This window comes from Pseudovirgaria hyperparasitica, assembly GCF_010093815.1.
Source record: "Pseudovirgaria hyperparasitica strain CBS 121739 unplaced genomic scaffold EJ05scaffold_20, whole genome shotgun sequence".
Classification (NCBI taxonomy): domain Eukaryota; kingdom Fungi; phylum Ascomycota; class Dothideomycetes; order Acrospermales; family Acrospermaceae; genus Pseudovirgaria; species Pseudovirgaria hyperparasitica.
The window spans coordinates 747,054-772,442 of record NW_022985568.1 but is presented as its reverse complement, the minus strand read 5'-3'; the positions used below and the strand labels follow the sequence as shown (position 1 = coordinate 772,442).

Genomic DNA, 25,389 nt, shown 5'->3' with positions numbered 1-25,389 from the left:
TGTTGTGACGACGCCTCTATCGGGAATATAGTTTCTGGTGACATGGCTATGTAGTGTTGTTGCGACTAGACCAAGTGCATAGATATCTGATAGTGCGGCTTCAGCAGGCCGCAAACCTACACTTGGATACCCCGAGTAGAACGTTGGATAAGATGCGTTCAGAATTGTAGCGGCTTATATACTCTGTGTCATGTACATTAGAGGATTGACGAAAGAATCGATACTCGATCATGGTTAGATTAGGAACCCATCAGACAAGTTCGAATTATTGAAGTGTTCGTGAGGCTTGTTAAAATGTCTAGATTATGGTTACCCTAGATACAGACAGTGCAGTATCGACCGCCTGCTAAGCATCCGACCGGGTACACTATGCCCAAGGGCCAACAGTCATTGCACCGCGCCTGGTCCCGTATGTACACTCGTTCACTATAATCATTCACTCTCCGAAGACTCGTCTGAGCTCAGATCGTCTTCCGATACATGAGAATCTTCTGAGTCAGACCCAGAATCAGAGCTATGTTCCTCGCCACTATCCTCTCCTGACGTGGATGCAGCTCCGGGACTTGAAAATCTATTTGTCGATGTAGCCTTCATTCCCTCGTTGACAAACGGAGCTGAACCAAACAGCTGCATTCTGATATCTTCTGAAATATGCGACTGCGATTTTGATTTTTTAGCTGCGTGTCCCTCGTCATCACTCTCTGAGTCTGTATCAGAGTCACTGCTTGAATCGGAGGATGACAGGGCAGACGCAGCTTCTCCAGGGACAAGGGGAGAGGAGACTGGAACGCGGGGTTTAGCGATTGCTGGGGTCCTTTTTGGTGCATCACCAATTCTTGAGGGCATTGACACGTCACTTCCATCGCTATCAGACGATGTGTCACTTGACGACTCTGATGAAGATGATACGTCTGTCCGTCGTTTTTTACGTCTACTGCGCGGTTGAACAGGAGGTAAAGGTTCATCATCAAATTTCAAAAGGGTGCCCTTGGGGACAGCTGTACTTGCACTATTGTGCTTCTGTATCGGGAGCGCTGAACCGCTGGAAGGATTGGTAGGTTCGGGGCCAATAGTGAAGAGAATCTTTTCTGCGCGCCTACGCTTTTTCTCATGGATTAAGCGCTCAGCAAGGGCGTTGTCGTGGGCTGAATCGCGAACTACAGACTCAGACATGGTACCTGCATCTTGGATTGCTGCGGATGAAGCGATGATCTCTTGGGCTGTGCCGCGCAGACGGGACTTGGCCGCGTCACCTTGTAAGCCTGCAAGGTAAGCGAGAATATCGGCTTCCATGTCGTCTGGAATGCGGAAGATGTTGAATGCGTGTTTCAGGAGCGTCGTCTGATGAGTTTTGTTGAACTTCCAATTCCTACGGTCGGTGGCGTAGGTGTGGAGATATTTTAGAAAGGGCTCAGATTCGATCGAGGACTTCTCGAGGTGACGAGACGCCTTCTTGATTTTCTTCTGCTTGATTCGATCTTGAACTACCTCTGGTGAATCTGACTTGGCTTTTGCTGGTAGCGACCCAGGTTCGAGGTACTCGGCGATTTCTTCTGGTGTCAAGCCGTATTCGCCTTGCTGTTGGGAGTCAGACCACGTGCGGAAAAGGTCCTGAGCACTGCTCCCGTCATCCGTCTTTGTGTCTGCAGAGAATGAGACGGTTTTCCGCGGTGAGCTTGATCGAGCGTCTGCTGCTTTTGAGACTTGATGCCTGATGGAGCTTGATAGGGATGAGCGCTTTGTTTTCACGCTAGTGTTGAATTTAAGATCTTCATTGTCGTGTGCCTCAGTCGATATTGTTAAGGGTGTGTTTGTCTTCTCCCTGGCAAGGTCCTTGATACGTTCGGTTTTCCGTAACTCACGTGGATCGCTATGTCGTTTCTTCTTGGTTGAGGATTCACCTGTGGATATGTCGCCGTCACGTTTCCTCTTTTCGGTTGATTGCTGCGGTTTGGGGCGAAGGACTTCTTCGCTGGTGCTCGCGGACTGTATACCGATATCTAGAGGTATAGAGGTTGCCAATGGGCATGTTCTGGCCTCTCCCGTGCCATCACTTTGGCATTTCAATCTCAGTCCTAGACGCTTCCATGCTGGAACATGTGCGGCAACGCTGATGGCTGTCGTAGAGTTGAGCGCCATGATTGGAATTCTATATGTGATGATTAAGCCAGAGCGCTTCAGATGTCCAACGATGCACGATAATGATGGATGCAACAATCGGAGTATTGTCTGGTGCTCGTTAGTGAGAGCGGAATTCTCGTCACCAGAGTTTAACCGACGTCCCGGACGGTCATTGACCAGTGCACGGACCAACTGGCTCAGCTAGGTCAACCACAGGCTGCCAGGAACGTGTAGAAGCTCTATCACTCTTCTCTAAATCAACGAAGCAAGTCTCAAGTGTTCATATCACGCCGACCGTATCATTGAATTCAGCAGCTTGAGACTCAGCTTCAGAGATATTCAGCTCAGCATCAAACCGCGAATATGTCGGGCAGGTCGTCCTTCAAACGAATCCAGCAGAGCTTATAGCTAACAACTGATGTAGGAAGTGCGGGTTTTGACCGCCACATCACCATCTTTTCGGACCAAGGGCGCCTTTACCAAGTCGGTATGTGGCTCACACTGGATACAATTATTAGTAGCTAAATTCAACAAACAGAATATGCCTTCAAAGCTATTACAGCGGCGAACATAACTTCCGTAGGAGTACGGGGCAAAGACTGTGCGGTTGTCCTGTCACAGAAGAAAGTACCAGTACGTTGAGCGGAGCATATCTCAAGCTTCTAGCTCATGTGTTACCTAGGACAAGTTGATCGACCCATCTTCGGTCACTCACATCTTCAGGCTGTCGCCATCTGTCGGCTGCGTGATGACTGGTTCAATAGCAGATGCCCGGGCTTGGGTAAACCGGGCTAGAGGAGAGGCTGCAGAGTTTCGTTATAAATTTGGATATGAGATGCCTTGTGATGTCCTGGCGAAGAGGCTGGCGAACATCTCTCAGGTCTTCACTCAGCGTGTAGGTTCTCGTCCCAGTACATTGAACCTAGGCTGATTCATGCAAGGCATATGCCCGACCTTACGGTGTCTCTACAACACTCATATCCCTAGACTCGGAATACGGCCCCCAGCTCTACAAGTGCGATCCAGCTGGATACTACGTTGGCTACAAGGCTACCGCATCAGGACCAAAGACCCAGGAGGCGCTCAACTTCCTGGAGAAGAAGTTAAAGAATAAGGACTCAGCCGAGGGCGACTGGAAAGAGGTGGTTGAACTTGGCATCGCTACCCTGAGTACTGTGCTCAGTGTTGACTTTAAGAAGAACGAATTGGAGGTTGGTATCGTCGGAGGACCACGATCGGATGGGAAGGATGGCACCGAACCTGGTTTCCGAGCCCTCACTGAGGAAGAGATTGACGATCGTCTACAAGCGATCGCAGATAAAGACTGAAGCGACACGGTCTGACTTGAGACGCTGTGGAAACAATAAAGGCCGTTCAAGAAATATGATCAGAGCTGAGCAAATTCCTGGATGTACCATGGCTGCAGACTCTGCATGCAACTATACAAGTCTGCCGTGCTATACGCAGTTTACTGGACCTACTCCTCGGACCGTAGTTACTTGCGTGATGCAGTTATACAGTTGATAGAGTCAAATAGGCAAGCAAATGTACCCTACCATGATACATGTCCAACACTTCAATCGTTGTAGGTAGGTCAGTCCGATCCGTGCGGCCGTGTTTGCCAGCTACACGCAAGCCACACAAGCGTGGCGGTAGTATGCTCGATCGTCAACATCAGCCGGGGAATTTCAAGCCACTGCAGGTACACTCGAACGTCAAGCGGCAGGGAATATCCTCAATGGCCGCTGCGAGACCTGGGACGGCTAGGAAGCGAATGGTGATCTCTCGACACCACGCAGCCCTACTGGTGGCTGCATATGTGGCAATTATTCATTGATTTGCCGTGACCATTGATGTTATGACGAAAATCAAGACGAGGAACTACCAGTAACCTGGTAAGACGAATGGTACCACCATGGAGGATCCCGACAGTGCGTGAGCGCCTGCAGGAAAGGATCTCAGGTGCATAATTGACACGGAAAACAACAGATGTGTGTTCTTCTTCTTCGTGTCTCCTGAGCACAACTGACTCCGACCCTGACCCTGACTGACCCTGGCTATGCAATCTGGTTCGCGGCAGGCGGACCTTTACCGGATGCAGCCGAGTGTTCAACCGGATTAGGACGTTAGCGCTGCCAGGCCGAGCCTGTGGCTGATGTTTCTAAAGCTGAAGTCATTTCGCTCCACAACATAGAACAAACCTATCGCACACAGCGTCGCGGTACCTCACCCCTCTGCTGCCTTGCCCGTGACCTCTAGTTGAAGCTCATACCTTATCCTCCAGCTTGTGTCCAAGTCCTTCTTCATGTCAATTGTCTGTGGCCCACAGCTCAAGCTCTGTCGATCCCTTGTCAACATATCCCACATCTTACCTGCGATACGTCTTTACTTTTCCGCGTAGTGGCGACTGCTTTCATGCCCCTTGCAACGCTGAGTTTGTTGCCAGCTGGCTAAGGCACACACCAACGAGGCATCCGCGCCACGGAGTGTTGTCGGACACAATCTGAGCATCCTTGGGAGCCAGATCCAACACGCGAACTAATAGTCTCGACTCCCATGGCGGCCATCATGGCATCTATATTAGATCCACATAGATTCCGGAGTGTATGGGAGCATTCTAGCCTGTATTTTCTACTGCATGCCTCTGTCACTATTCCTTTGGTTCTATTTCTTCTAGCACCATTCTTTGAGTTGGTTCCTCTACTTCTATTATCGTTGCTTCGCATTCCTTTTCTCGGACTGAATTAATGGCAGACGGACGTAAGAGCACCTTCCCCATCAAATACCATTGTCACCATACCTTAATACAGCTGCTAAATGGAAATCTGAAAATTAGTGAACGATGCACGCGCGATACGGGTTGCTGAGATTATGTCTGACTTTCGCAACTTGCAATACTATATTTCCCATAACCAAGTCTCTCCTATCGCCGAAGAATACTACCTCGAAGGCTACACACTTTTACGGCATTGTGCTGCAGAGGCTGAGGCCGTCCTCAATAGACCATTCAACGCGACCGTATCTAATCCATCCGGAAACTCTGAACGAGAGAAATCGCAGCTCAGATCGTGAGTCACTCTTATGTTCAGTAGTGGGCTCTTCGAGTTGGGTGATGTCGGAACCTATGCTTACATACGTAGGGTCATTGTCGACGCTGCGGTCCGCCGGTTCCAATGCCAGCGTGCATATCTTCGAGTACATGCCGCTTTGCGCTGGATGAACTCTCGCTATGCAATTCTTCAGGGCAGACGTCCCACTGTGACACATGTTCCACAGCTGCAAGCCGTGGACAATCAATTGAGAGCTGTTAGTAAAGCCTTCAGGCATCAATGGGCAATAACGAGTCAACCTGCTTACATGCAGCCTAGGAAGTAGCAGCGATTACCGATGAACACGTTATCAATACCCTCCAAATGCAGGACTCTTCCCAGGGCAAATGGCTCGGCGAGGACCCTTCATTAGCTACAATTCAGCATATCGCGAATTCCCAACGATAAGTGCGGCGAGTAGACGAACCGACGGCTAGCTGCGTATTCATCCATCTGTGCTGGTAGCAGTATGGACAATGTCCAAACACCTCAGAAAATTAGAAATTTGTCCTGGAGACAGACACTGGCGGCGACATGCATACCTCTATGCAGGCATCTCATTCATAGTTCATATCGGCATTGCATGGAGTTCATGATTATCATTAATGACGGACGGACTGAGGGACTGAGTGCTTGCATGGTGTGTAAACAGAAGACTCGACTAATCCAGGTTTGGGCCCCACAATAATGAGAAGAAGCATGCATGGATGCCAGACAGGAACAGGGCAGTTTGCACTGGCTCGATTGGGTTTGGCCTGGGAATAAGTACTCAGCAAAGCGGTTATGAAAATTTAAACATTATTGTCCATTGACGGCGTAGAACGCTGTTCTAGAGGTTTTTTTCGACATAGACGACCCAAAAATTAGAGTAGCATCTGTAATTACATCTTCACTCGTTCAGCATGAACCGGGCGTCATTGGTTACCTACTGGGCTTAAATACCCACCCCTTTCATCGTGATTCTTGTATGGCAATGTAGATCAGCCTCATTAGCAAGGGTCATGGCCATACTAATTGGGCGAATTACAAGAATGGATGAGTAGATATGTACGACACCCCCAGGTTAGAAGGAAGTGATACAGCGAAGGCTCACACGTGGTAGCAGTGCCGCCCACCGCGGCGATACCGACGCTAGCTCACAGCCACCGAGGTGCCAAGTTGCTCCGAGATCAGCTCGCACTGCCTTCTATTCTTTGCATTACCCACGACAGATCATACGAGACATGTCGTGAGTCTTGTATATATCGAGTCCGTCTGATGGAATATCTCCCCCCGCAGAAGTTCCTTGCATAGCATCGAGAAATATAATTGCGTGAGTACAGTTGGGTCAAAACCGCTATTGGAATTTAAGGGGTATTCCTTCAGTGTTGATTTATATCTTTGGTCTTAGAATATCTACCATGCAATATTTTCTTCATGCGTTGCGCTTATAATTACATGCCAAACATCGGATTCCGCACTGAAAAAATCGGCGACCTGCACAACCTATCCCATTGGCCGGTACACAAGTCGAGATGGTGGATGCCGAAGCTCCTGATTGCATAGATCCTGGCCCCACTTCGAAGATCTTCAACCTTTCCACTGGGCCGGATGCTTGATCCTAATTTAGTATTAACAAAGTCTCCGTAAAGCTGTATACACATTAGTTCTCTTTCATCTATTCCTAGGGAAGTCTAAAAATGAAACTCATATCTAGAGATATCTTGAGCTTCGAGCATGGCGTGTACTTCTTAGTGTTTAAAACATGAAATAAGCATAAGAAAGTCCTCGATCTACTTGATAGCACAGCCATGGTCCATGTCTTGTTCCACATATCTGATTGACGGAGGTCTCCATTATCGAACAAAAGGAAGGCTAGGGTCGCAAACAGCCTTATTTGGGCAATCGACCTGCAATACCGACTTCGAGTTAGTGTAATCTAGCACGGTGACCCAATGATATCATCAGGTCCACGGTCTTGGCTTGATGCTAACGAGAAGAGCTTTCAACGGCTCCTAGGCCAAAAGCACTCAGCAAGGCTGCCACTCCTCCTGATCCTGGCGCAGCACGCCTCAAATTGACGTTCCGTTGCTTCAACAATATGTCAATATCGAACATCCAATGACGCCTGACCTAGCTAGGTACTGCCGTACCACTGAGCGACATCTTGATCAATAAGATTCGTGACACGCAAGGACTCCTACAATCATCCACAACATGACAGTGAAGTTGTCGTTTCAGTAATTAGAACTAGCTTTGTAGATCCGACAGCTTGAAAATTTACTAGTCACGTGTAGAAGCTTGGTAAGCCTAGTTTCCAGATTGGGGCAAGAGAGCTTGTCCGCGCTAACTTTTGGTGCCTTCATTTCATTGGTCGAGTGAACGTTCACTAGCATGATCTAAAGAAGGATTTTTGGTCAGCTATCAGTCATCTAAACGAATGTGTCAAAGACCAAGTTACTCTACAAATAAATCACCAAGTGCGATTTCTTGAGACTCTGTTGGCTTTCTATCACTTAGTACCACAACCTCTTGACAAGGGATTAGTATCGACCCGCGAATGATGCTCTTTTGAGGCACTTGAAGAAATTCATGATGAACAATTGAGACGTATTATGACTAAACAACAGGCAGTGAGCTGTTCTAGTATTGATGTCCATTTCCGCTTTTCTAGTAACACTACTGGTAAACCGTATCAGGGTTTCTGAATACTCACAAGGTACGAAATGGCTATCATATCCTTGATAACATGTTTTGGGACCGAACTAAGGGGTAGGTCGTGCCTTTGTCTGGTACAGTATCAGGCAAAGTGTCTGGTTCAGAAGAACGATCTCTGAAATCCTGCGATAAGGTACATCAGGTCTCCAGTGATGCATCTATTGACGGGCGGTATCCCATAATTGAACACAACGCAATTTCTCGCTCGCGAGCTCAGTGAGTGGATTGGACTGTACTGCCTGGATTGTCAATCGGAACGCGATCTACATACGGTACCTAAAGCCCCTCGCATTCCAATCTGTCAGCTCGTCGTCGTCTATCGTATGTTCTACGGTTTGCTCTGGTGAGCTGTTCGACCCAGTAACACCATCCGTTTTATCTTTCTTCCTATTCTCCCTGGCAAGATACATTCTCAGAGTCATTGCAACGAGAATTACTAGCGCATAACAGATCATGATGCCTCTGAAGGCGGTCGGGTAGTGTGGAGCCTCGTTCTCCTTGAAAAATTGAGGACCGGCTAGATTACCAGTACAATACGCTACGAATAGCAGTGCTGTCATGGTCATTTTCTTTGAAGATCCCTTGTAGTTGACCCCGACCAATGACAGTGATAGGGGTAATGCACCAGGCCCTGTTGACATGAGATAGTACCCAAACAGCTTCACTCCCCGAGACGGCGTTACTGAATATATGATCGCAGACCCCGTGAGCGGAAAAAGGACAATTGCTCCGATCAAGTATAATGATATGTTTGCGAACTTTCCTGCAAGCCGTCCGGTGACGAAGATTGTTGTGAACGCAATCACACTCGCTGGAAGCGTCACCAGCGTTGTCTGCAGACTCGTGAACCCGAACCCCTTCAACACTAGGTTCTGGAAGTTCTGTGTCCCGCCGTTCGGCAACTGTGTCAGTAGCGATATACAGAAGAAGAACATCGACTTTGGATCTCGCAGGCACTCCCATGCTTGCTCCGCTTTCCATTCCTTGCCAGCGCTACCCGTGCCCTCTTTTTCGACGCGCTGCAACGCACACTCCTTCTCCTCCGCTGTCAAAAACTTTGCTGAAGCGATCGAGTCTGGCAGGAATAATAGCATCGGTACGCCCCATAAAAACGTCGCTATGCCCAATACCACGAACAGCCACCGCCAACTCGCCATTCCTTTCTCAACATGCCCCAGTCCAAAGGCAATAAAACTCGCAAAAATCCCGCCCAGCGAGTTTCCTGCAAACCACACGCCAACTCGCGTCGGAACTTCGGACCGCGTGTACCACGCACTCGTCACAAAGAGGAACGCAGGGCTGATGGTTGCTTCGGCGACACCAAGGAACACTCTCAAAACTACTAGTGGCGCGAACGAGTTACATGCGCCCATAAGCGCTACCACAGCACCCCAGAAAAGCGTGTTGATACCAACATACTTGCTCAGTGGGACGCGTGGGATCAGCATGGACGTTGGATATGCCCACAGCATGTAGCCAAAATAGAATGCGGAGCCGAGCCAGGCATATTGTGTTCCGACCAGGTGGGTATCTGTACGCAGACCAAAGACAGATGCGCTAGACAGGATTGTCTTGTCCATAAAATTGAGATTGTAGGTGATGAACATAAGCGGGAGGAGGCGCAAGTCGATCTTGCGAAGGGTGCGTTTTTCGAGGGCGAATTGCTGTTCATGATGGGTTGTGAGATGTGAGGTTATGACTTCGGAGGCTTTACCTAGAGGAATGTGCGCCTCCTCTATGTTTCTACCGGGCATACTGGCTTCGTGACTTTGTATCGATGAGTTTGATGGCGGTTGAGAAGAGCCTGGGATGAGGTGCTCGCCGTCCTCAGAGAGCACTTTAGTGGGCTTGCGCGTGCTGCGTTTCATAAGGGGCAGCTTGTACAACCCTCATATATACGATAAGGCTTGGAGATATGTTATCGTACCATCACGGGTTGTTGCGGGTCGTTGTTATCATGAGGTTGCGTTGAAAGTGGGGAGCACATTGCAGATCCATACTCGGCCGAAAGTGAGTACGTGCAAGGATTGTGAGATTGAAGCAGGACATATCAGGAGCAGACAAGATATGTAACAGAAATTGTCGGATAGATTCATAAACATACAACCTTACTCATGGGCATAGACAATCGAGATAATTTTATATATTATAATTTTTAATTCTTGACGTATCTTTATATCTTCAACCGAGTAGAAAAGCAACATTAACCACCCATTTTGTTGTACATAAAGGCTGCCAGTAGAATATACAAACATTAAGTTTTCATGATCATAATTACTTCTAGTAAGCAGCACGAGGACCTTCAAACACATTCATGTCCTTCGCGCCAGGATACACACCACCATAACCAGGAGTTGTACGACCAGGAGGCAAGTTGCCGCAAGTACCGCTGATGTCAAGACCCTTAAGCGCAGGCATCAGGACGGTAGGAATGAGCCCGTTGACGAGGCTTAGTGACGCAGGATCCAAGACATTGGACAAGAACGACGGAATCTCAGCTTGCAAATTCTGCAGGATAAAGCAGCCGAGCTTGTCAGGGTTAGACAAGTTCTCGAAACTGTTGATGAGGCCACCAGTAAGGTCACCAGGGTCGACACCACTGAAGCTGTTGACGGTACCAGTGTTGCCTCCAACTTGACAATTGGAGGGATACGAGGCACACTGTTGGGCAGTAGAGACAACAATATCGGTGAGTGTCCAGGCGTCAAGGGCGTGACGCTTGTACCAGTTGTCGGGGATCCGCTCGTGACCGTATGTGTATTTCAGGTTACCGGCAGCGTCCTTCTTGTAGGAGAAGAAGTCCATGAAAACCTCCTTGGTGAGAAATCCTCTCGGCTCTTCTGCAGAGTGGTTGCCGAGAAGCTCGAATGCAAACATATGGGCGCCGAATGTGAAGGCAACACCAGCATAAACCTGTTCAGAAGATATTAGTGGTGATAAGGTAACTTGGTAGTGTATATACATACCGGCGCAAAGTAATTGGGGTTGTTTTGGATTGAGTATTGCTTGCGGTTGTACGAATGTTCCGCCATGACTTGAGGTGTGATGAATCCATTAGCACGTTTATCCGCCAAATCAAATAGTTCTTGCATGAACTTCGGGTGCGACGCGCAGTTGCCGTTGAACTCGGGGTTGGGGTCCAGCCAATCACCACGAGTAATGGAAGCATCGGCTTCAGTCTTCAGGTGACCGTAGGCGCAGATTCCAGTCTGGTTCCCAAGAACGTCACTGAGAGGACCAAGAGAAGCAGTCTTGTCTGAGTGTGGACCAATGGACCATCTCCCAGAGATCGGATCACCATCAAAGAACATGGTAGCGGTTTGTAAAAATAGAGTGGCAGTCTTGTCCAAGCCGTAAGCTTCCCATAGACCCGTGTTAACTGACTGGGCGGTTGCGATACCGTCTCTAGGGAGATAGCCGTGGTTGGCAGCCGCGTTGAGACCGGCACATGGCCCCCTGATATCGCCGGGGCCAGGGGCTTGCCATGCGTGATCGCCGCTGGTGGATACAAGTTGACTCTTGGGGTCGAATGTGTTAAAGACTGCGTGATTTGGAGTACCAGGGAACTCCGGAAATGGTACAAGTGAAGGCAGGAAACCCCCTTGTCTTTGTTCCAGCGCTCTTTGCTCTGCGACTTTTCTGGCAATGTCAGGGAAGCCAGCAACAAGAGCGACCTCTGCGATGAGGGATGTTGCAATGATTGATTTCATCATGATGGCGAGTGTAACGAAATAATAGCTGCGTTGGACGGACTGTTCAGACTTATATACAAGGCCCAGCCCATTATATATGGTAGTCTGGTTAAGATTTAAGTAGCACTAACGAGTGGCGAATATACTGGCGTTGAAACCCCGCATTATAAGCTCCACTGGAGTTCGTCATTACGAGAAGACAGATTGGTGGGCGTATATCGTGGCGACGTGGATGATATGTCGGCTCTAATATTGCTTCAAGGGGTCTTGTGGCGTTGCTCAATACACACGAATGATGGCGTAGTATTATAAAAGCAGAAACTAGGTTCGTGTACCATCCAATGAATGTTTGAAGCACAGTTTACTAGTCAAGGACGTGGCGTGAGCGCCGGCGGCACAGGTTCCTATTATATGTGGAGTGGCAGCTTACATCCGCGACTCGTGTAGTAATGAAGAGACAGCTTTTGTTGTTTTGACCTTGCCGTCACTAAGCCCACCTACAGAAGTAGAGTATGTGGTGAACAACGGTAGGAATCACCGCTGCAATCGAGGTAGACATGCTGATAAGACAAGAATTGTGAGGGATACGCTTAATGTGCCAAGTCCAATTGCCATTGAAGATTAACTACTATGCTTGATTAGGAGAACATGAGACTCGAGATCTAGTCTAGTAGATCCACAGAAAGGCAAGAGCTCGGAGATACCAATATTTAAGCACACAACGCACCGTAATGCTTCCGCTGGAGCGGTGTTGTGGTTCTAGACAGAGTTCTTTGCTAACAACAGCTCCCGAGGTAATTAGTCAATGATTCGCCAGCTTCGCCTGGTAAACACATCCGAGTGGACCAGTACGCATGATGATATACTAGATCTAGTGGCCAACTAGTCATGAGTAATCCGAGTTGCGGGGAAATGCGATCGAGTCGAACCTGGCTAGCCGGCAATACTCGTCAATGGCGGTCTATCAAGATGGCTTGACTAATTTAAGCTTACTTTTCATACGTGTGATCGACGACTAGTAGCAGCGACACTCGCAGATGGTTGGTCCACAAGAACTCCTGATTACCCTATGAGGACCCCTGATGCAACGATTTGATTATATGCCTCTCTGTTGATTTGACACATGGTAAAATGTGAACCAGAAAAAGCTGGTGAACGATACGTGTGGTTTTTGATCGCGGCTTGCGTAGGAACAGGACTATGTGACTTCGATGGTCCATCATTTTGGTAGGTTAGGAATTCTGACTGCCTCACTGGCCAGAGTGGCCGTATCCTGTCGAACCTATTAAAATTGTTCAGTCCAGAGTTGCCCAGACAGAGTGGTGTGGGCAAGGGTCTTACGCTTAAACACAGATATCGAGCCGCTAAACCGCAGCCGCTAACCCCAAAGCACTGACAGACTGGGGCCTGGGGCAGCACGCACGGGAGCGCGAAGATCCGAAAATCGTACCGGCCGTATGCTCTAACACCAGAGCTAGGTTTTCTGTTTCTGGCGGACTTGTCGATCATCATGATGGTAGTAAATATTCCTCGTAGACATCTGGTCTTGGGACTGATGACGACTGTATATACTATACGAACTCAGTAGTTTATGAGGACGTTAATCGGATCCCGTGAGAAAAATGTTTGTCACGCTGTGCTTCCAGCGGGTTTCACAAGTGAAGAAGTGCGTGCCGGTAAACAGTCGTAAGAGAGGAATGAGACACGATTGAAGTTTTGGAGATCAGTAGTATTCTAACAGAACAAAAAAATGCGCGCTTTTTGTTTAGAGGACAATGGTCTACCTTCTGTAAGGCCTCGGAAAGAGGAATGTAACCTAGCCTCATTATTCGTGGAATGCTTGACATCATGGGGCAAGAAAATGGTGATTGGCGGATGCTTACCACAGTGATACTTGTTATTACGAACGTATAAAGTGGAATGAAGGATACTACTGTTTGTGGTCGTAGAGTGATGGTGGAAGTTGGTTGCTGGGTAAAGAAATTGCTTGCTCTGTGAATCTGTAGCACGTGATCATAAATCTTGTGGCAGTATCGAGTTCAGTGATGGAGAGCTATTAGAGCTTGACTCTATATGACATAAAATACAAACATCTACCATGAATCATATGATAAAGCTCGCGAATGATAATACTATTCGTCAGATCCGACTTGGCTTATGGGCTGCGCCTCTCCGAACCATCACGAGACCACAAGACCAGCACTATAAGGAAACCCGAACAACAAAATGCCATCACCAACTCTGCCCTATTGCTTCGCTATGCGCGCGTGGCCACCTCAACGCTTCTCTCCCCTCGGTCTGTGTTGGCCCTCTTATCCCTTTGTCTGATAGAACTTAAGGCTACGAGCGGAGGCACATTTGGAATGCCACTCCACGGCCTCGCTAAACGTTTGCTACTCAACTAACAGGATTGACCAACTATTAACATCGCGCGCATGATGATAGTGTGATCGCTCGAATTACCATAAGCTGTACCGACCAGCTCTCACGATCGCAAAGACCGTATTCGGTATTTCGAACGGGGATTAGCTGCAGGGAAGGCGCAGGCGCAAGCCCATCTCACCTTGCTCAGCCTCCCACGGCCGACGCGGCGCTCAGCGTTGTGTAGGAACGTTCGTTGCGAGGGAGGCGCAATTACGTTGTATAAGATCGACAGCGTTCTACGCCCAGGTTATCCATGCTTAAACTGTGGGTTATATCATACGTCCGTTGTCGTCCCTACTTTGCTGCCAGCCTTTGATCCATCTTTGTCGCTGCTGTCTGCTTTTCCGTGCTAGGCTTTGCTTATCACAATATAAATTCTCGTTCGTGCGCAAGAGTGTGGTAAAACAATGGTCTTCAGACATCCTATGACGCGAGTGAGCCGCCGTCGCGCGCAATCATATTCATCTGCATCGAGTGCGTCGACGTCGTCAACTGCAGATTCGATCGATACTCCAACCACCGCTCCCCAGCCTTCTGCTTTACGTAGACGTAGGAATCATTCCATCGGCGAGGCTCTCATATCACCAGCGCTCCTCATAATGCGCAGCGAATTATTTACACCACGAACGCCGCCCCGCCAGAGTACATACACTTCGTCGTCAGCACTACGTCCACCATCACCTTCTGACTACGTATCGCCAATATCAGCATCTAGTATACCCGAGATGCAGAGCCCCATTGATATGCCTGCCATCATGATTACCGACGAGCATGGTCACGAAGAAGTCTACCATGATGATGAAATTTTCGAGCCATTCGAATTGGATTGCGCGCCAGCTCCTCAGGTGCGAGAACGAAGTCCCCTGAGAGACTCAGCGGAAAGGAGGCGACGAGGGAGAAGTTTGGAGAGAGGAGTGGGAAGAGAGAGGTCGCCGAGTCCTAATAGAAGGAGAAGGATCCAAGTCAGTGAGCGTGAGATCATCGACCAGTGAAGTCACAAGAGATTTGTCACGAATGAGACATGACCTGTGTGCTTGGAACACAGAATCAAAGTGAACAAGCATATGCAGAGAGGATCCCCAAGTTCGAGCTTGACAGCCAGGCTGACTAGGATGGGAGTGAGCGATCAAAGTTGAAACGTGAAGCTGATCACGTAATACATTATGGCGCCACCAAACACCAGGGATCTAATAGCGCCAACACGAAACACGAACAGAATCATGATAGTCCACGAGGATTAGCCAATGAGGGGGATCTGCAGGTGCTATAGATACAGGGACCAACTAGAACTGAATGAAGACATCCCATCACGTGCACGTTCCAGCTCGTGCCCACTTACTCCTGAGTATTCCTGAGTACTCCATTCTTTGACAACTTATAAATAGAATAAATACACAGCTAAGAAGACCAAACATAAGAAGAAGTAGTGTAGAGAAATAATCAACAATGATGTTAATCATAATTCTTGTTATTATCATAACAATGTATTAAGTTGGGCAGAAAGAGTAGCCCTCTCTAGGCTTGCGACTTATCTAGGATGTCTATTTATAAAAGACAAAATCGTGATAGTCGAAGCTCTCTTTTTCAATCCCTATGTTGACACGTTCACGCTTTGACCAACATCGGTTCATGCTCGACACTGTTCGAAACACTACGACTGTCACCGTTTGACTGCAGGCCTGATAGATTGTATAAAGATCTCAGTCTGGAAACAAATTATAGCTGCACGTCTCGGCAAGCTAGCGGACGACCAAAAATCCCTTATTTGCCTTCTTCTCAGCCTGTTCGCGCACTGGTGGCTTTGTTAATCCATTATGGCAAGCTACTTACGGTACATACTAGCAGCGATTGCTCTCCTTGATTCTATTGTTGCTCAAGTGCCGGCCAATATCTCAGACTACAAGAATATTACTTCGCCATCTGGCGTGACACTCCGCTATAAGGAGACTGGGAAGGAAGGTGTTTGCGAGACGACAAAGGGCGTAAATTCGTACAGTGGGTATATTGATATCGCTCCTGATGTACACAGCTTTTTTTGGTTCTTCGAAAGCAGGAAGGATCCCGTAAGCATCAGCTTTGCATAATGAAGAGTTCCTCGTACTGATCAGTCTTGACCAGGCGAATGACCCTATAACCCTCTGGCTCGATGGAACGAAGGGTACCTACTCCCTGACCGGTCTATTCCAAGAATTAGGACCCTGCAATGTTACAGAAAATCTGGAAACGCGGCTTAATCCATACAGCTGGAATGAAGTCTCCAACCTACTGTTCATCTCCGCACCCATCGGAGCAGGCTTCTCCTATTCTAAGCAGGGCGAGGGCTCCATCGACCCTAAAACTGGCAAATTCATGAGCGACTCAGAGGCTCCGGTGGCTGGGCGGTTCCATATTGATGATCCGACTATCACGTACACGACAAATGCATCTGCTGTCACGGCATATAATGTCTTGCAAGGGTTCTATAGCGCTCTACCGCAATTAGACTCTAAGGTCAAGAGTAAAGTTTTCAACTTGTGGACGTCAAGTTATGGTGGTCACTATGGGCAAGTCGAGAGTTTCTTCTTACGGCACTAGGCGAAGGCTGACCGACCAAACAGTCCTACCTTCTTTAAATACTTTTCCGATCAGAACAAACGTATCAAAGATGGAAAAGCCGAGGGTATTGAGCTCAAGATGAACACACTTGGGGTATGTATACCAGCACATGTGCGCCGAGAGTCATTCCTAATATGGTCCCTTTAGATCGGTAACGGTGAAATAGACTTGTACATCCAAACACCCTCTGAGCCAGAGTTTGCAGTCAACAACACGTATAAGGTGAAGGCGATCAACGATACACAATATGCCAACTCCAAAGCTGCGATTGGTGAATGTCAGACCAAACTTAAAGCCTGCAACGCAGCAGACAGACGAACTTCCGCTGGGCAATTGACTTGCCACCAAGCCAGTTCATTTTGTCATGGGAAGGTTCAACGTGGGTTCTACGAAGTAAAACCCATCAGTCTTTGAATTATTTGATGTAGATACTAATGAATGGCTAGGAAAAAAATCCATTCGACATTCGCCAGCCATCTGGTGAAATACCACCCGCGGATTACTTCAAGGATTATTTGAACAAGGCTGAAGTCCAGAGGGCAATTGGTGTGAACCAAAACTACACCCTATCGAACAAGGTGATTAATGAAGCCTTCGAGACTACAGTCAGTTCCAGCTCTATACAACACACTAGACTTGCACTGACATCGTTTCCTAGGGCGACAGGGCCTACCCAGACGCTATCAAAGATCTTCAGATACTGCTTGACGCTGGCGTTCGCGTTGCACTCTACTATGGTGATGCCACGTGGTTGAGCAACTGGTTCGGAGGCGAAGCTGTCTCTCTCGCGGTCAACTATACCGGTGCCGAAGCTTTCCGCGCTGCGAAGTACAAGCCTTTCCGCGTCAATGGTGTCGAACACGGCAAAGTACGCCAATCAGGAAACTTTTCTTTTCTAGTTCTTAAGGAGGCAGGTCTGTGGTCGGGGTTCGATCAACCTAAGGCGTCGTTGGAGATGTTCAAACGCACGATCACCAACGTTCCGCTTGCTGATGGGGCGGTGTAGGAGATTTCTGATGATTAGATAGATTATTCTGGGAACAGTCTTTTGGGACTTGTGGCTTGATCAATTACGGGCACGACACAAAGATGACTTCCCATGAGTGTTAGAACTTGTAGTTGCAGATATTGAAGAGTAAATTGATGTATACGATGATATATAAATGGAGAGCTCAAATAGCATGGCGTCCGCATCTACAAGTTACATCAAGCTATGCTACATTTTACATATGATTCGTACACAATCGGACTGCTCAGCCAAGATTCATCATAACCGTACTTGATACTGTGCTAGCAAGTTTTTCTAATAAGTCGCTAGGCCTCACTGAAATGGCTAGAGATTCCCTAGGAAGCTAAGAGCAGTTCTTAGCCCCACGCTCAGAAATTACCTATCCATAGCTCACAATGTCTCATTTATATCTAGAGTGATCGATCAGAACTGTAACAGTTGTACGCAAGCTTACGCTACGGCGATCGCTAGGTTCACCCCAGATGCAACAGTCTAACACCCTTATTTCACCCCAGCTGCCAGACCTTGTCATAGTCTTTGTTTGCGCAACAAACGTTGTTGGCGATAAGACCATACCTAGGCTTGTACCCCTAGCATTTGTATGTGTAACTCATTGGCCGGAGCCACATCGTGGTACAGGCATTAAGCAGGACACGGGCAACAGCATGCCCTCCTACACTACCCTCGAACTATAAGCAAACAGTGATCTGGCTTATGTAGGTTCTACATTCTGCATCTACACTATTAGGACACATCCGCATCCACTTCGTACAGTACCTACTTCCACCTGTTCACCGTGCTTCATCGCTCGAGCGTATTATCTCCGTGTCCAGCACACGCCAAGGAGACGCACCATCTCTAGACAACATCATATTATAGGGAGTCCCATGCTAGACGGAACTCTAGACACTAAGTAGTGAATTGGGGAATTCTGTATGAGGCTCAGGGGTGGCTGTTTAGTGTATGCAGGTAAAGCAGAAGTTTGATCGATGGAGAGGAGGGGCGTCCGTAAATGCACGGAAGGCTGGTGAAAGGGAAGTTTTCTTGTTATGATTCGTAAGCTTAGGGCGAGAGAAGAAACGATAGAGAGCTAGGGTGAAGCGCAAGAAATTGTGACATGTCGGCTCGTTCAGGCTACAGGAATACGAAAGCGCTTTGCTTTGCAGACGACTTTGGACAGGTGACGAGAGAACTTTTTCGCATTACATTTACCAATAAAAAACATCAAGCATAATCCATACAGTGCAAACTAGGTTGACACCAGTAGAAGGAGGCGATTTCACTCGTGGTACATCGCTGCCTTATTGCCTTGCAGTGCCAAGTTCGCTTGCAAGCAAACGATCCAAAACCTCACCAGCCAGCTCATGTTTGACAAACTGTGAAATCGAAACCGGATCTTGACATGATTATGCTATGAACAGTAAAGACCAAACGGCTGGCATGGCTTCCCTTCGTCGTACGTCTACACGACTAGGCCATTGCGAGACGGGACCCAAATCCTGCCTAGTGCAAGACTATGATGACTCTTATGCCTAATCAAGCCTGGCTTACATCGTTCTGGGATGGCCAAGTGTGGCTCTGATTGGTCACTTGGTGTTGTAGACTGTTACCAGGCACCTCTTCCTCAGCAGGCAACAACGAGGTCTCGAAGATAAATACGCATCTTCCCCGCATTTTATTCCATTGATGCACCAGTCTACAACAACTCAGACCCCAAACACCATTTTGGTATCTCCTCAGAGTCATCTCATCAAACTCAGCCTTATTTTCCGAACCTGGCCAAATCACCCGCTTGCACAGCCCCACTCGCTTCAAAACACCGCAAAGTCAACATTGTGAGGGATTCGATACATCAACTATCGTGCTCAGTCGTGCTGACCATTGGTTGCAAGTACTGAACATGGCGCGTACCAAGCAGACAGCCAGGCCAACCTATAGCAATAGGTATTACGGCACTTCCGACCACTGCTGTGGATTTTACTACCTCACCCCGAGCGATGGTGGCTGGGCAACACGCTCCTATCTTCCTCAGCTCAATGTAAAGGCGTATACACACATCATATCGTCTACCTCGCGGACTGTGCTGACCCAGGAGTTCGCCAACCCCAAGGATAACGCTATCGACGAGATACGTTACACTTTCCCCCTGTTCGATGGCGTCAGCGTTGTTGGGTTTACTTGTCACGTGAACGACCGGGTCATCAGGGGGGTCGTCAAGGAGAAGGCGAGGGCACGGAAAGATTACAAAGACGCCGTTGAGAGAGGTGAGACGGCTGGCTTGTTCGAGCAGCTGCCAGATGCCGCTGATGTCTTTACTACAACTGTTGGGAATGTTCCGGCTGGTGCACATATCAATGTCGAAATCACGTATCTTGGTGAACTCAAACATGATGCTGAAGTCGATGGTATCCGCTTTACGATACCTACCAGCATTGCCCCACGTTACGGGTCAACTGAGTTCCCACTCGCACCTGGTGCCGAAAACATCACAGCCAAGAGTGGTATCGAAATCACCGTGGATGCTACTGTTGCAGAAGGAACATACATCAAGTCGATTAGATCACCTTCGCATCCCATCGTAGTCAACATGGGTACAACCAGTCATGATCTCGATGCTGCCCCACAGCACCACATTGCCTCAGCATCACTCAGCCTTGGTTCAGCGGAGCTTGACAAAGACTTTGTCCTCCAAGTAGTCGCAAAAGAGACCGGTACACCTAGAGCCATCTTGGAGAGACATCCGACCCTGCCTGGCTACAGAGCTTTGATGACAACCTTGGTCCCAAAGTTTTCGCTCCCGTCTGAGCGTCCAGAAGTAGTCTTCGTGGTTGATCGGAGTGGAAGTATGGCAGGCGGCAAGATCAAGAAAACAGCAGATGCGTTGCGCGTGTTTGTCAAATCACTTCCGGTTGGTGTCAAATTTAACATATGCTCTTTCGGAGACCGGTGCAGCTTCCTATTTGACAAGAGCAAGGCCTACAGCCAAGACTCCCTTGATCAAGCCATCAAGCATCTCGAAGTTTTCAGCGCCAACTATGGCGGCACCGAAATGCTGGCACCTATCAAGGAGACTGTCCAGCGTCGTTACAAAGACCTTTCTCTGGAAATCTTGTTGCTGACAGATGGTGAAATCTGGGATCAAGACTCATTGTTCAGATTCCTGAACGAGCAGATCAGTGAGCAGAAGCAGCCGATTCGAGTTTTCACCTTGGGCATAGGGGACGACGTTTCACATTCTCTCATTGAAGGTGTTGCTCGAGCAGGCAACGGCTTCTGCCAGGCTGTTGGACTCGAAGAGAAGCTAGATGGTAAGGTTGTCCGCATGTTGAAGGGTGCATTGTCACCGCACGTGACAGACTATACCCTGGAGGTCAAGTATGAGGACGTGGAGAAGGATGTTGGAGATGAAGAGTTTGAGATCGTCGAGCGTGTAGCAGACTCACTCCATGTCAGGCTTGACGAACTGATGCTAGACAAGGCAGAAAAACCTGCAGCCGAGAGTGTAAGTACTTCCGAAGTAGTATTCTCCGCGGTTTCGAGAACTGACAAATTGCACATAGAAAGCCATCTCACTGTTCGATGACACAATGGACTTGGACAAAGACGATCCTAAGCCCGAAGACGACCCTTCAGGCCAATCACGCTTCTCTCATCTGCCGATTCTCGAGACGCCAAAACTCCTGCAGGCGCCGTCAATCATCCCACCTCTCTTCCCGTTCAACCGTACCACGGTATACCTACTCATGTCCCCATCAGCCTGCCAGAAAGTACCCAAAGCCGTAGTTTTACGCGGCACCTCAAAGCACGGCCCGCTTGAACTCGAGATCCCCATTTCAGTCCTGAATGAGCCCGGAGAAAGCATCCACCAACTCGCGTGTAAGAAAGCAGTCAAAGAGCTCGAAGAAGGCCGAGGCTGGCTCTCTGTCGCCAAGCATCAGGACTCTGGCAAGGCGCTCAAGGAGCACTATGAGAGCCGCTACGATGAGATGATAGAGCGCGAGGCTGTCCGTCTCGGGGTACAGTTCCAGATCGGCGGCAAATGGTGCAGTTTCGTGGCCTTGGAGGAGAACGACGAGGATGATGAGTGTGAGCCCAAGGACACAAGATCCCACGCGACACCCCGGGACCGTGATCATGAGCAAACCCAACTTGCCCCAGCCCTCCAGTCCATGCACTTCATGATACCCCAAGCCATCCTGGAACAATACCAGCGCGATATGTCATCCTCGGCGTGTATGTCTCTCCCAGACGAAGACGATGCTGACCTCGACGTCCTTGCAGGGCCCAGTACCACACAACACACACCACAAACAACACCTTCTTACCCTCCATCAGGCTGCATGGCGCCTCGAATGGCGCTAGCAAGCCGTGCGGCCCGCAAAGCGGCATCTTCACGAGAACCCGCCTTCAGCATTGTCAATCGTCAAAGCAGTAAGCGCCCCGGGCCCCCTTATCCTCACATAGAGACCCCTACTAACCAATTCTCCCGCGGCTCAGAGAGGGTGCGTGGAGCCTTTTTGGCAGAAGTCGAAGATCCAGACTCGTGCGATTTGGAGGCGATGTGTGAGGTAGAGGAGCCCAACAATTCCCCAGTAGTGGAACAGGCACAATACAGCAGGTCACCTAGTTCGTTCTCACGCAGCTACTCGAGCATATCCCCGTTCTGCGCACGCTCGTTCACCCCATCCAGCTACGTCGCATCAGATGCAGAACAAGCGCCGCTAAGCTCGTTTGCGTCTCTCGACTATGGATCCCAGGTCTCTAGCAGTGTGCCTCCTCCACCCCCTACAAGGGAACGTACAGCGAACTACCTCGCGCAATTGAGCTCCTACGAAACGCCCGCCGCCCACAACCAAGCACCACCACCACCACCACATCAGACCCCCGAAACCATCCTCGCAGCCCTTATCGCACACCAGACCTACACCGGCTCCTTCACCCCCTCTCCCGCGCTCTTCGAGCTCCTCGGCACAACCGATGCCGCCATCAAGCACGGGGCACAGAAGGCTGGACTGGATGGGGAGGATATAGCGGTATTTGTGACTATGGTTGTGGTGCTGTTCTGCGAGAGGCGGCTGGCGGATCTGGAGGAGAGTTGGGAGTTGGTCGTGGAGAAGGCGAGGGGGTGGGTTGGGGAGCGGGTTGGTGGTCGGGAGAAGGGCAGGATGGGGGAGATTGAGGGCGTTGCAGCGGGATTTGTGAGTGTTAGTGGGTGAGTGAGTGAGTGGTGGATGGAGGGATTGGGAGATTCTTTGGATATATGCCATGGCATGGCAGCGTATACGTATGGCCTTGGCCTGTAAGCCTGGTGTAAGAGAGAATAGCACGAGAAATCGCACAGAGGACTTGTTCAGACAATATCTTCTCTATGAATCGCAGAATAGGATGCAAGTATCACGCAACCAACATACCACAACAAAAGACAAAAAACACAATTTCATTCACGGTCTCTTGTCCCAACTTTCTACTTGTGCATCATGTGTTATTAGCCAGTGTGTCTCTGATCCTGTCTTGACTGTGATTGATCCATCCTGCCCTACATCCTTCCGCGTGCGGTATGTAGCATGTATATACGTATGGCATATAAATACATACATCGTATATATGAATGCATAAACACATACATATACATAGTACGTACAATGAGGCCACATCAATCTAGGAACATATCAGGCATATAATCAGGCGCAGTTCAGGCAGCGACGTGTCCCGAGGCTAATGTCTTGGTACTATATATGCATGTCTAGCTATATCCTATGTATATCATATGCATATGCATAGTACATACATAGAGACAAAAAAAGCAAGCACACGCGCGAACCGGCACAGGAATAGCGCACGGGAGTAGTGGTGGCGTTGTTAACATAGTATCTGAATGTATGTATGTACGTATTTACCTATAGGTTACAACTCCAAAGTGCGTGGTACGGGTTTCCATCCGTCTACGTATCTATCCATCCATCTATCTATAAAAGTCCAGCACACGCCCACACGGCAAATACACAACTCCCACTCCCACTCAACCTTTCATGTCAAACCAGTAACACATCCCATAAGCCAAGTAGCCGCATTAGAGAACGAAAATTCATTCTATTCCTCTCATCCCAATCCTCATCCCAACCTCCCTCCCCATTATAATCCCCAATATAATTCCCACCACATACACACTCATACCCAAACAAACCACACCGCTCTCCTCCCATGCCAATGACCCAGAAACAGACTGCAAGGGCACGACGCTGCAAGCCCATTCCCTCCCCAGCGCTTGCCTAGCGGGCGCGGCAAGAGCACTGCTGTATGCAACGCGTACTACGACAATACGCAATACGGCACTACGCGCTATAGATAGCTAGATAGACAGATAACTGGCTAGCTAGATAGACAGACAGACAACTAGCTACCCAAACACTACACACAGACATCCTGGGGGCCTAGGGTCCAAAAAACAACAACAAATATATATACCTCGCGGGGTCGATGGGGTCTGAAAACGACAACGACAGACTTATTCATACTCGTGCCTGGCCCCCGCCCCCAACCAAGGAAAGGGGGGGTTTTGTTTTGTGCCCCTTGCATCATGGCGCGTGGAAGCGTGGAGGGAGGGAAAGGGAGTGGGCGGCGGGAAGGAACCGCTGTGGTTGGTGGTGGTGATGGAGCCGCGCGTGTGGGTGCAGAGGGGTAGTGGTCTATTTTGATGGTTTGGGGGTTTTGGGTGAGAGAGGGGAGTGTGCTGGGGGGCAGAGGGTGTATGTTTGTATGTATGTATGTGTGTTGTTGTTGTTGTAATTAGAAAAGGCGAGGTGCAGAGGCTGGCTGTGTGGTGAGTGCATACGCAGTCGTAACCTGATAGCAGGCATCTACTATCCATAGCTAGATAGCTAGATAGCTAGGTAGGTAGACAAAGACGTACGTCCATCCAGGCAGGCAGTCTCACATCATAATCTTCCATCAACAGCAACAGCAGTCTACGAACCCCATCAACAGACAAAATACCCTAACCAGTAAATCACTCGCCGGACAAGCACAAGCACCGCCAAGCCAAATCTCTCAAATCCAAATCCTACTTTCATTCAGAAATAACAACAACACCGATACACAAACAACAACTCACGACACGACACACAACCACACCACCAGCGCGTAAAAGTAGCCCGCCACAACACACCACACTAGAACATCTCGACGAGAGAGCTGGCTGTGTGTATGTATGTAGGTATGTATGAATGATAAATTTAGTTCCGTGAAACTTCCCGGAAAGGAAAGCAGATTCCCACAAATTTCTAGAAAAGACTGGCAACCAAGGGGTAGTAGGAGGTATTAGGGGGAGGAGGAAGACTGACTAATTATCGATCGACGGCCGAGGTGCCGGACGAGCAAAAGCTGCAAGCAGCAGCAGCAGCAAGCAGTCGGGCCGATAGGGGGGGTGCGATGGAAGAAAGCGGCCGTGGTATGGTTGGTGTAAGGGGTACATGGAGTGACGCGAGAGTAAGAGAGAGAAAGAGAGAGCGCGAGATGGAGATTGATGATGTTGGATAGACAGACAGCAGACAGACAGATAGACAGACAGCAACAAGCTGGACCTGAAAGAGGATACGAGCACCAGATGCCAAAGACCGGGCGCAGAGACGGGATTACCGGAAGAGGAAGTGATGCTAAGGGTGTAATTAAGTAGTAGTAGTAGTAGTAGTAGTAGTAGTAGTAGTAGTAGTAGTAGTAGTAGTAGTAGTAGTAGTAGTAGTAGTAGTAGTAGTAGTAGTAGTAG

The 25,389-nt window shown here is 48.9% G+C and overlaps 8 protein-coding genes across 8 annotated transcripts; 5 read left to right on the top strand and 3 right to left on the bottom strand.

The window, feature by feature from the left end:
- Positions 1-245: 245 nt before the first annotated feature.
- Positions 246-2,234, bottom strand: EJ05DRAFT_542027 (uncharacterized protein). The gene has a single exon (XM_033749698.1). The coding sequence runs from the start codon at positions 2,137-2,139 to the stop codon at positions 433-435; it is 1,707 nt and encodes a 568-aa protein (XP_033595995.1). The 5' UTR covers positions 2,140-2,234; the 3' UTR covers positions 246-432.
- A 250-nt stretch (positions 2,235-2,484) lies between these two features.
- EJ05DRAFT_505174 (proteasome core particle subunit alpha 1) lies at positions 2,485-3,449 on the top strand (the record flags this gene model as incomplete). Its single annotated transcript, XM_033747676.1, has 5 exons — positions 2,485-2,495; positions 2,550-2,608; positions 2,660-2,754; positions 2,804-3,016; positions 3,063-3,449. 5 exons carry the CDS (start codon positions 2,485-2,487, stop codon positions 3,447-3,449), a joined length of 765 nt encoding a protein of 254 aa, XP_033595994.1.
- A 1,543-nt stretch (positions 3,450-4,992) lies between these two features.
- On the top strand, positions 4,993-5,618 carry EJ05DRAFT_505173 (uncharacterized protein; the record flags this gene model as incomplete). Its single annotated transcript, XM_033747675.1, has 3 exons — positions 4,993-5,189; positions 5,262-5,427; positions 5,490-5,618. The coding sequence occupies 3 exons, from the start codon at positions 4,993-4,995 to the stop codon at positions 5,616-5,618; spliced, it is 492 nt and encodes a 163-aa protein (XP_033595993.1).
- Positions 5,619-8,170: 2,552 nt separating this feature from the next.
- EJ05DRAFT_444960 (putative allantoate permease) lies at positions 8,171-9,661 on the bottom strand (the record flags this gene model as incomplete). Its single annotated transcript, XM_033742151.1, has 1 exon — positions 8,171-9,661. The coding sequence occupies one exon, from the start codon at positions 9,659-9,661 to the stop codon at positions 8,171-8,173; it is 1,491 nt and encodes a 496-aa protein (XP_033595992.1).
- A 387-nt stretch (positions 9,662-10,048) lies between these two features.
- Positions 10,049-11,773, bottom strand: EJ05DRAFT_533664 (uncharacterized protein). Its single transcript, XM_033749133.1, has 2 exons — positions 10,874-11,773; positions 10,049-10,820 (listed from the first exon to the last, which is right to left on the bottom strand). Exons 1-2 carry the CDS (start codon positions 11,618-11,620, stop codon positions 10,188-10,190), a joined length of 1,380 nt encoding a protein of 459 aa, XP_033595991.1. The 5' UTR covers positions 11,621-11,773; the 3' UTR covers positions 10,049-10,187.
- A 2,444-nt stretch (positions 11,774-14,217) lies between these two features.
- Positions 14,218-15,173, top strand: EJ05DRAFT_221100 (uncharacterized protein). Its single transcript, XM_033739904.1, has one exon. It carries the CDS (start codon positions 14,431-14,433, stop codon positions 15,013-15,015), a length of 585 nt encoding a protein of 194 aa, XP_033595990.1. The 5' UTR covers positions 14,218-14,430; the 3' UTR covers positions 15,016-15,173.
- A 413-nt stretch (positions 15,174-15,586) lies between these two features.
- On the top strand, positions 15,587-17,813 carry EJ05DRAFT_514995 (alpha/beta-hydrolase). The gene is made up of 6 exons (XM_033748572.1): positions 15,587-16,086; positions 16,142-16,566; positions 16,621-16,711; positions 16,766-17,011; positions 17,065-17,223; positions 17,277-17,813. Exons 1-6 carry the CDS (start codon positions 15,838-15,840, stop codon positions 17,622-17,624), a joined length of 1,518 nt encoding a protein of 505 aa, XP_033595989.1. The 5' UTR covers positions 15,587-15,837; the 3' UTR covers positions 17,625-17,813.
- Positions 17,814-19,322: 1,509 nt separating this feature from the next.
- On the top strand, positions 19,323-23,074 carry EJ05DRAFT_470357 (uncharacterized protein). The gene is made up of 3 exons (XM_033742939.1): positions 19,323-21,129; positions 21,188-22,058; positions 22,125-23,074. The coding sequence occupies exons 1-3, from the start codon at positions 19,528-19,530 to the stop codon at positions 22,841-22,843; spliced, it is 3,192 nt and encodes a 1,063-aa protein (XP_033595988.1). The 5' UTR covers positions 19,323-19,527; the 3' UTR covers positions 22,844-23,074.
- The last annotated feature ends 2,315 nt before the right edge of the window (positions 23,075-25,389 follow it).

What these genes read in the sequence shown, in the direction of transcription:
- EJ05DRAFT_542027 (XM_033749698.1), bottom strand. Translation starts at nt 2,139, where the DNA reads ATGGCGCTCAACTCTACGACAGCCATCAGCGTTGCCGCACATGTTCCA.
- EJ05DRAFT_533664 (XM_033749133.1), bottom strand. Translation starts at nt 11,620, where the DNA reads ATGATGAAATCAATCATTGCAACATCCCTCATCGCAGAGGTCGCTCTT. An exon ending in ACCCCAATTACTTTGCGCCG is followed by an intron (nt 10,821 to 10,873) that starts GTATGTATATAC and finishes TCTTCTGAACAG; the next exon opens with GTTTATGCTGGTGTTGCCTT.
- EJ05DRAFT_514995 (XM_033748572.1), top strand. Translation starts at nt 15,838, where the DNA reads ATGGCAAGCTACTTACGGTACATACTAGCAGCGATTGCTCTCCTTGAT. An exon ending in TCAAGATGAACACACTTGGG is followed by an intron (nt 16,712 to 16,765) that starts GTATGTATACCA and finishes TGGTCCCTTTAG; the next exon opens with ATCGGTAACGGTGAAATAGA. An exon ending in TTCAACGTGGGTTCTACGAA is followed by an intron (nt 17,012 to 17,064) that starts GTAAAACCCATC and finishes ATGAATGGCTAG; the next exon opens with GAAAAAAATCCATTCGACAT.
- EJ05DRAFT_470357 (XM_033742939.1), top strand. Translation starts at nt 19,528, where the DNA reads ATGGCGCGTACCAAGCAGACAGCCAGGCCAACCTATAGCAATAGGTAT. An exon ending in AAAAACCTGCAGCCGAGAGT is followed by an intron (nt 21,130 to 21,187) that starts GTAAGTACTTCC and finishes AATTGCACATAG; the next exon opens with AAAGCCATCTCACTGTTCGA. An exon ending in CATTGTCAATCGTCAAAGCA is followed by an intron (nt 22,059 to 22,124) that starts GTAAGCGCCCCG and finishes CCCGCGGCTCAG; the next exon opens with AGAGGGTGCGTGGAGCCTTT.
- EJ05DRAFT_221100 (XM_033739904.1), top strand. Translation starts at nt 14,431, where the DNA reads ATGGTCTTCAGACATCCTATGACGCGAGTGAGCCGCCGTCGCGCGCAA.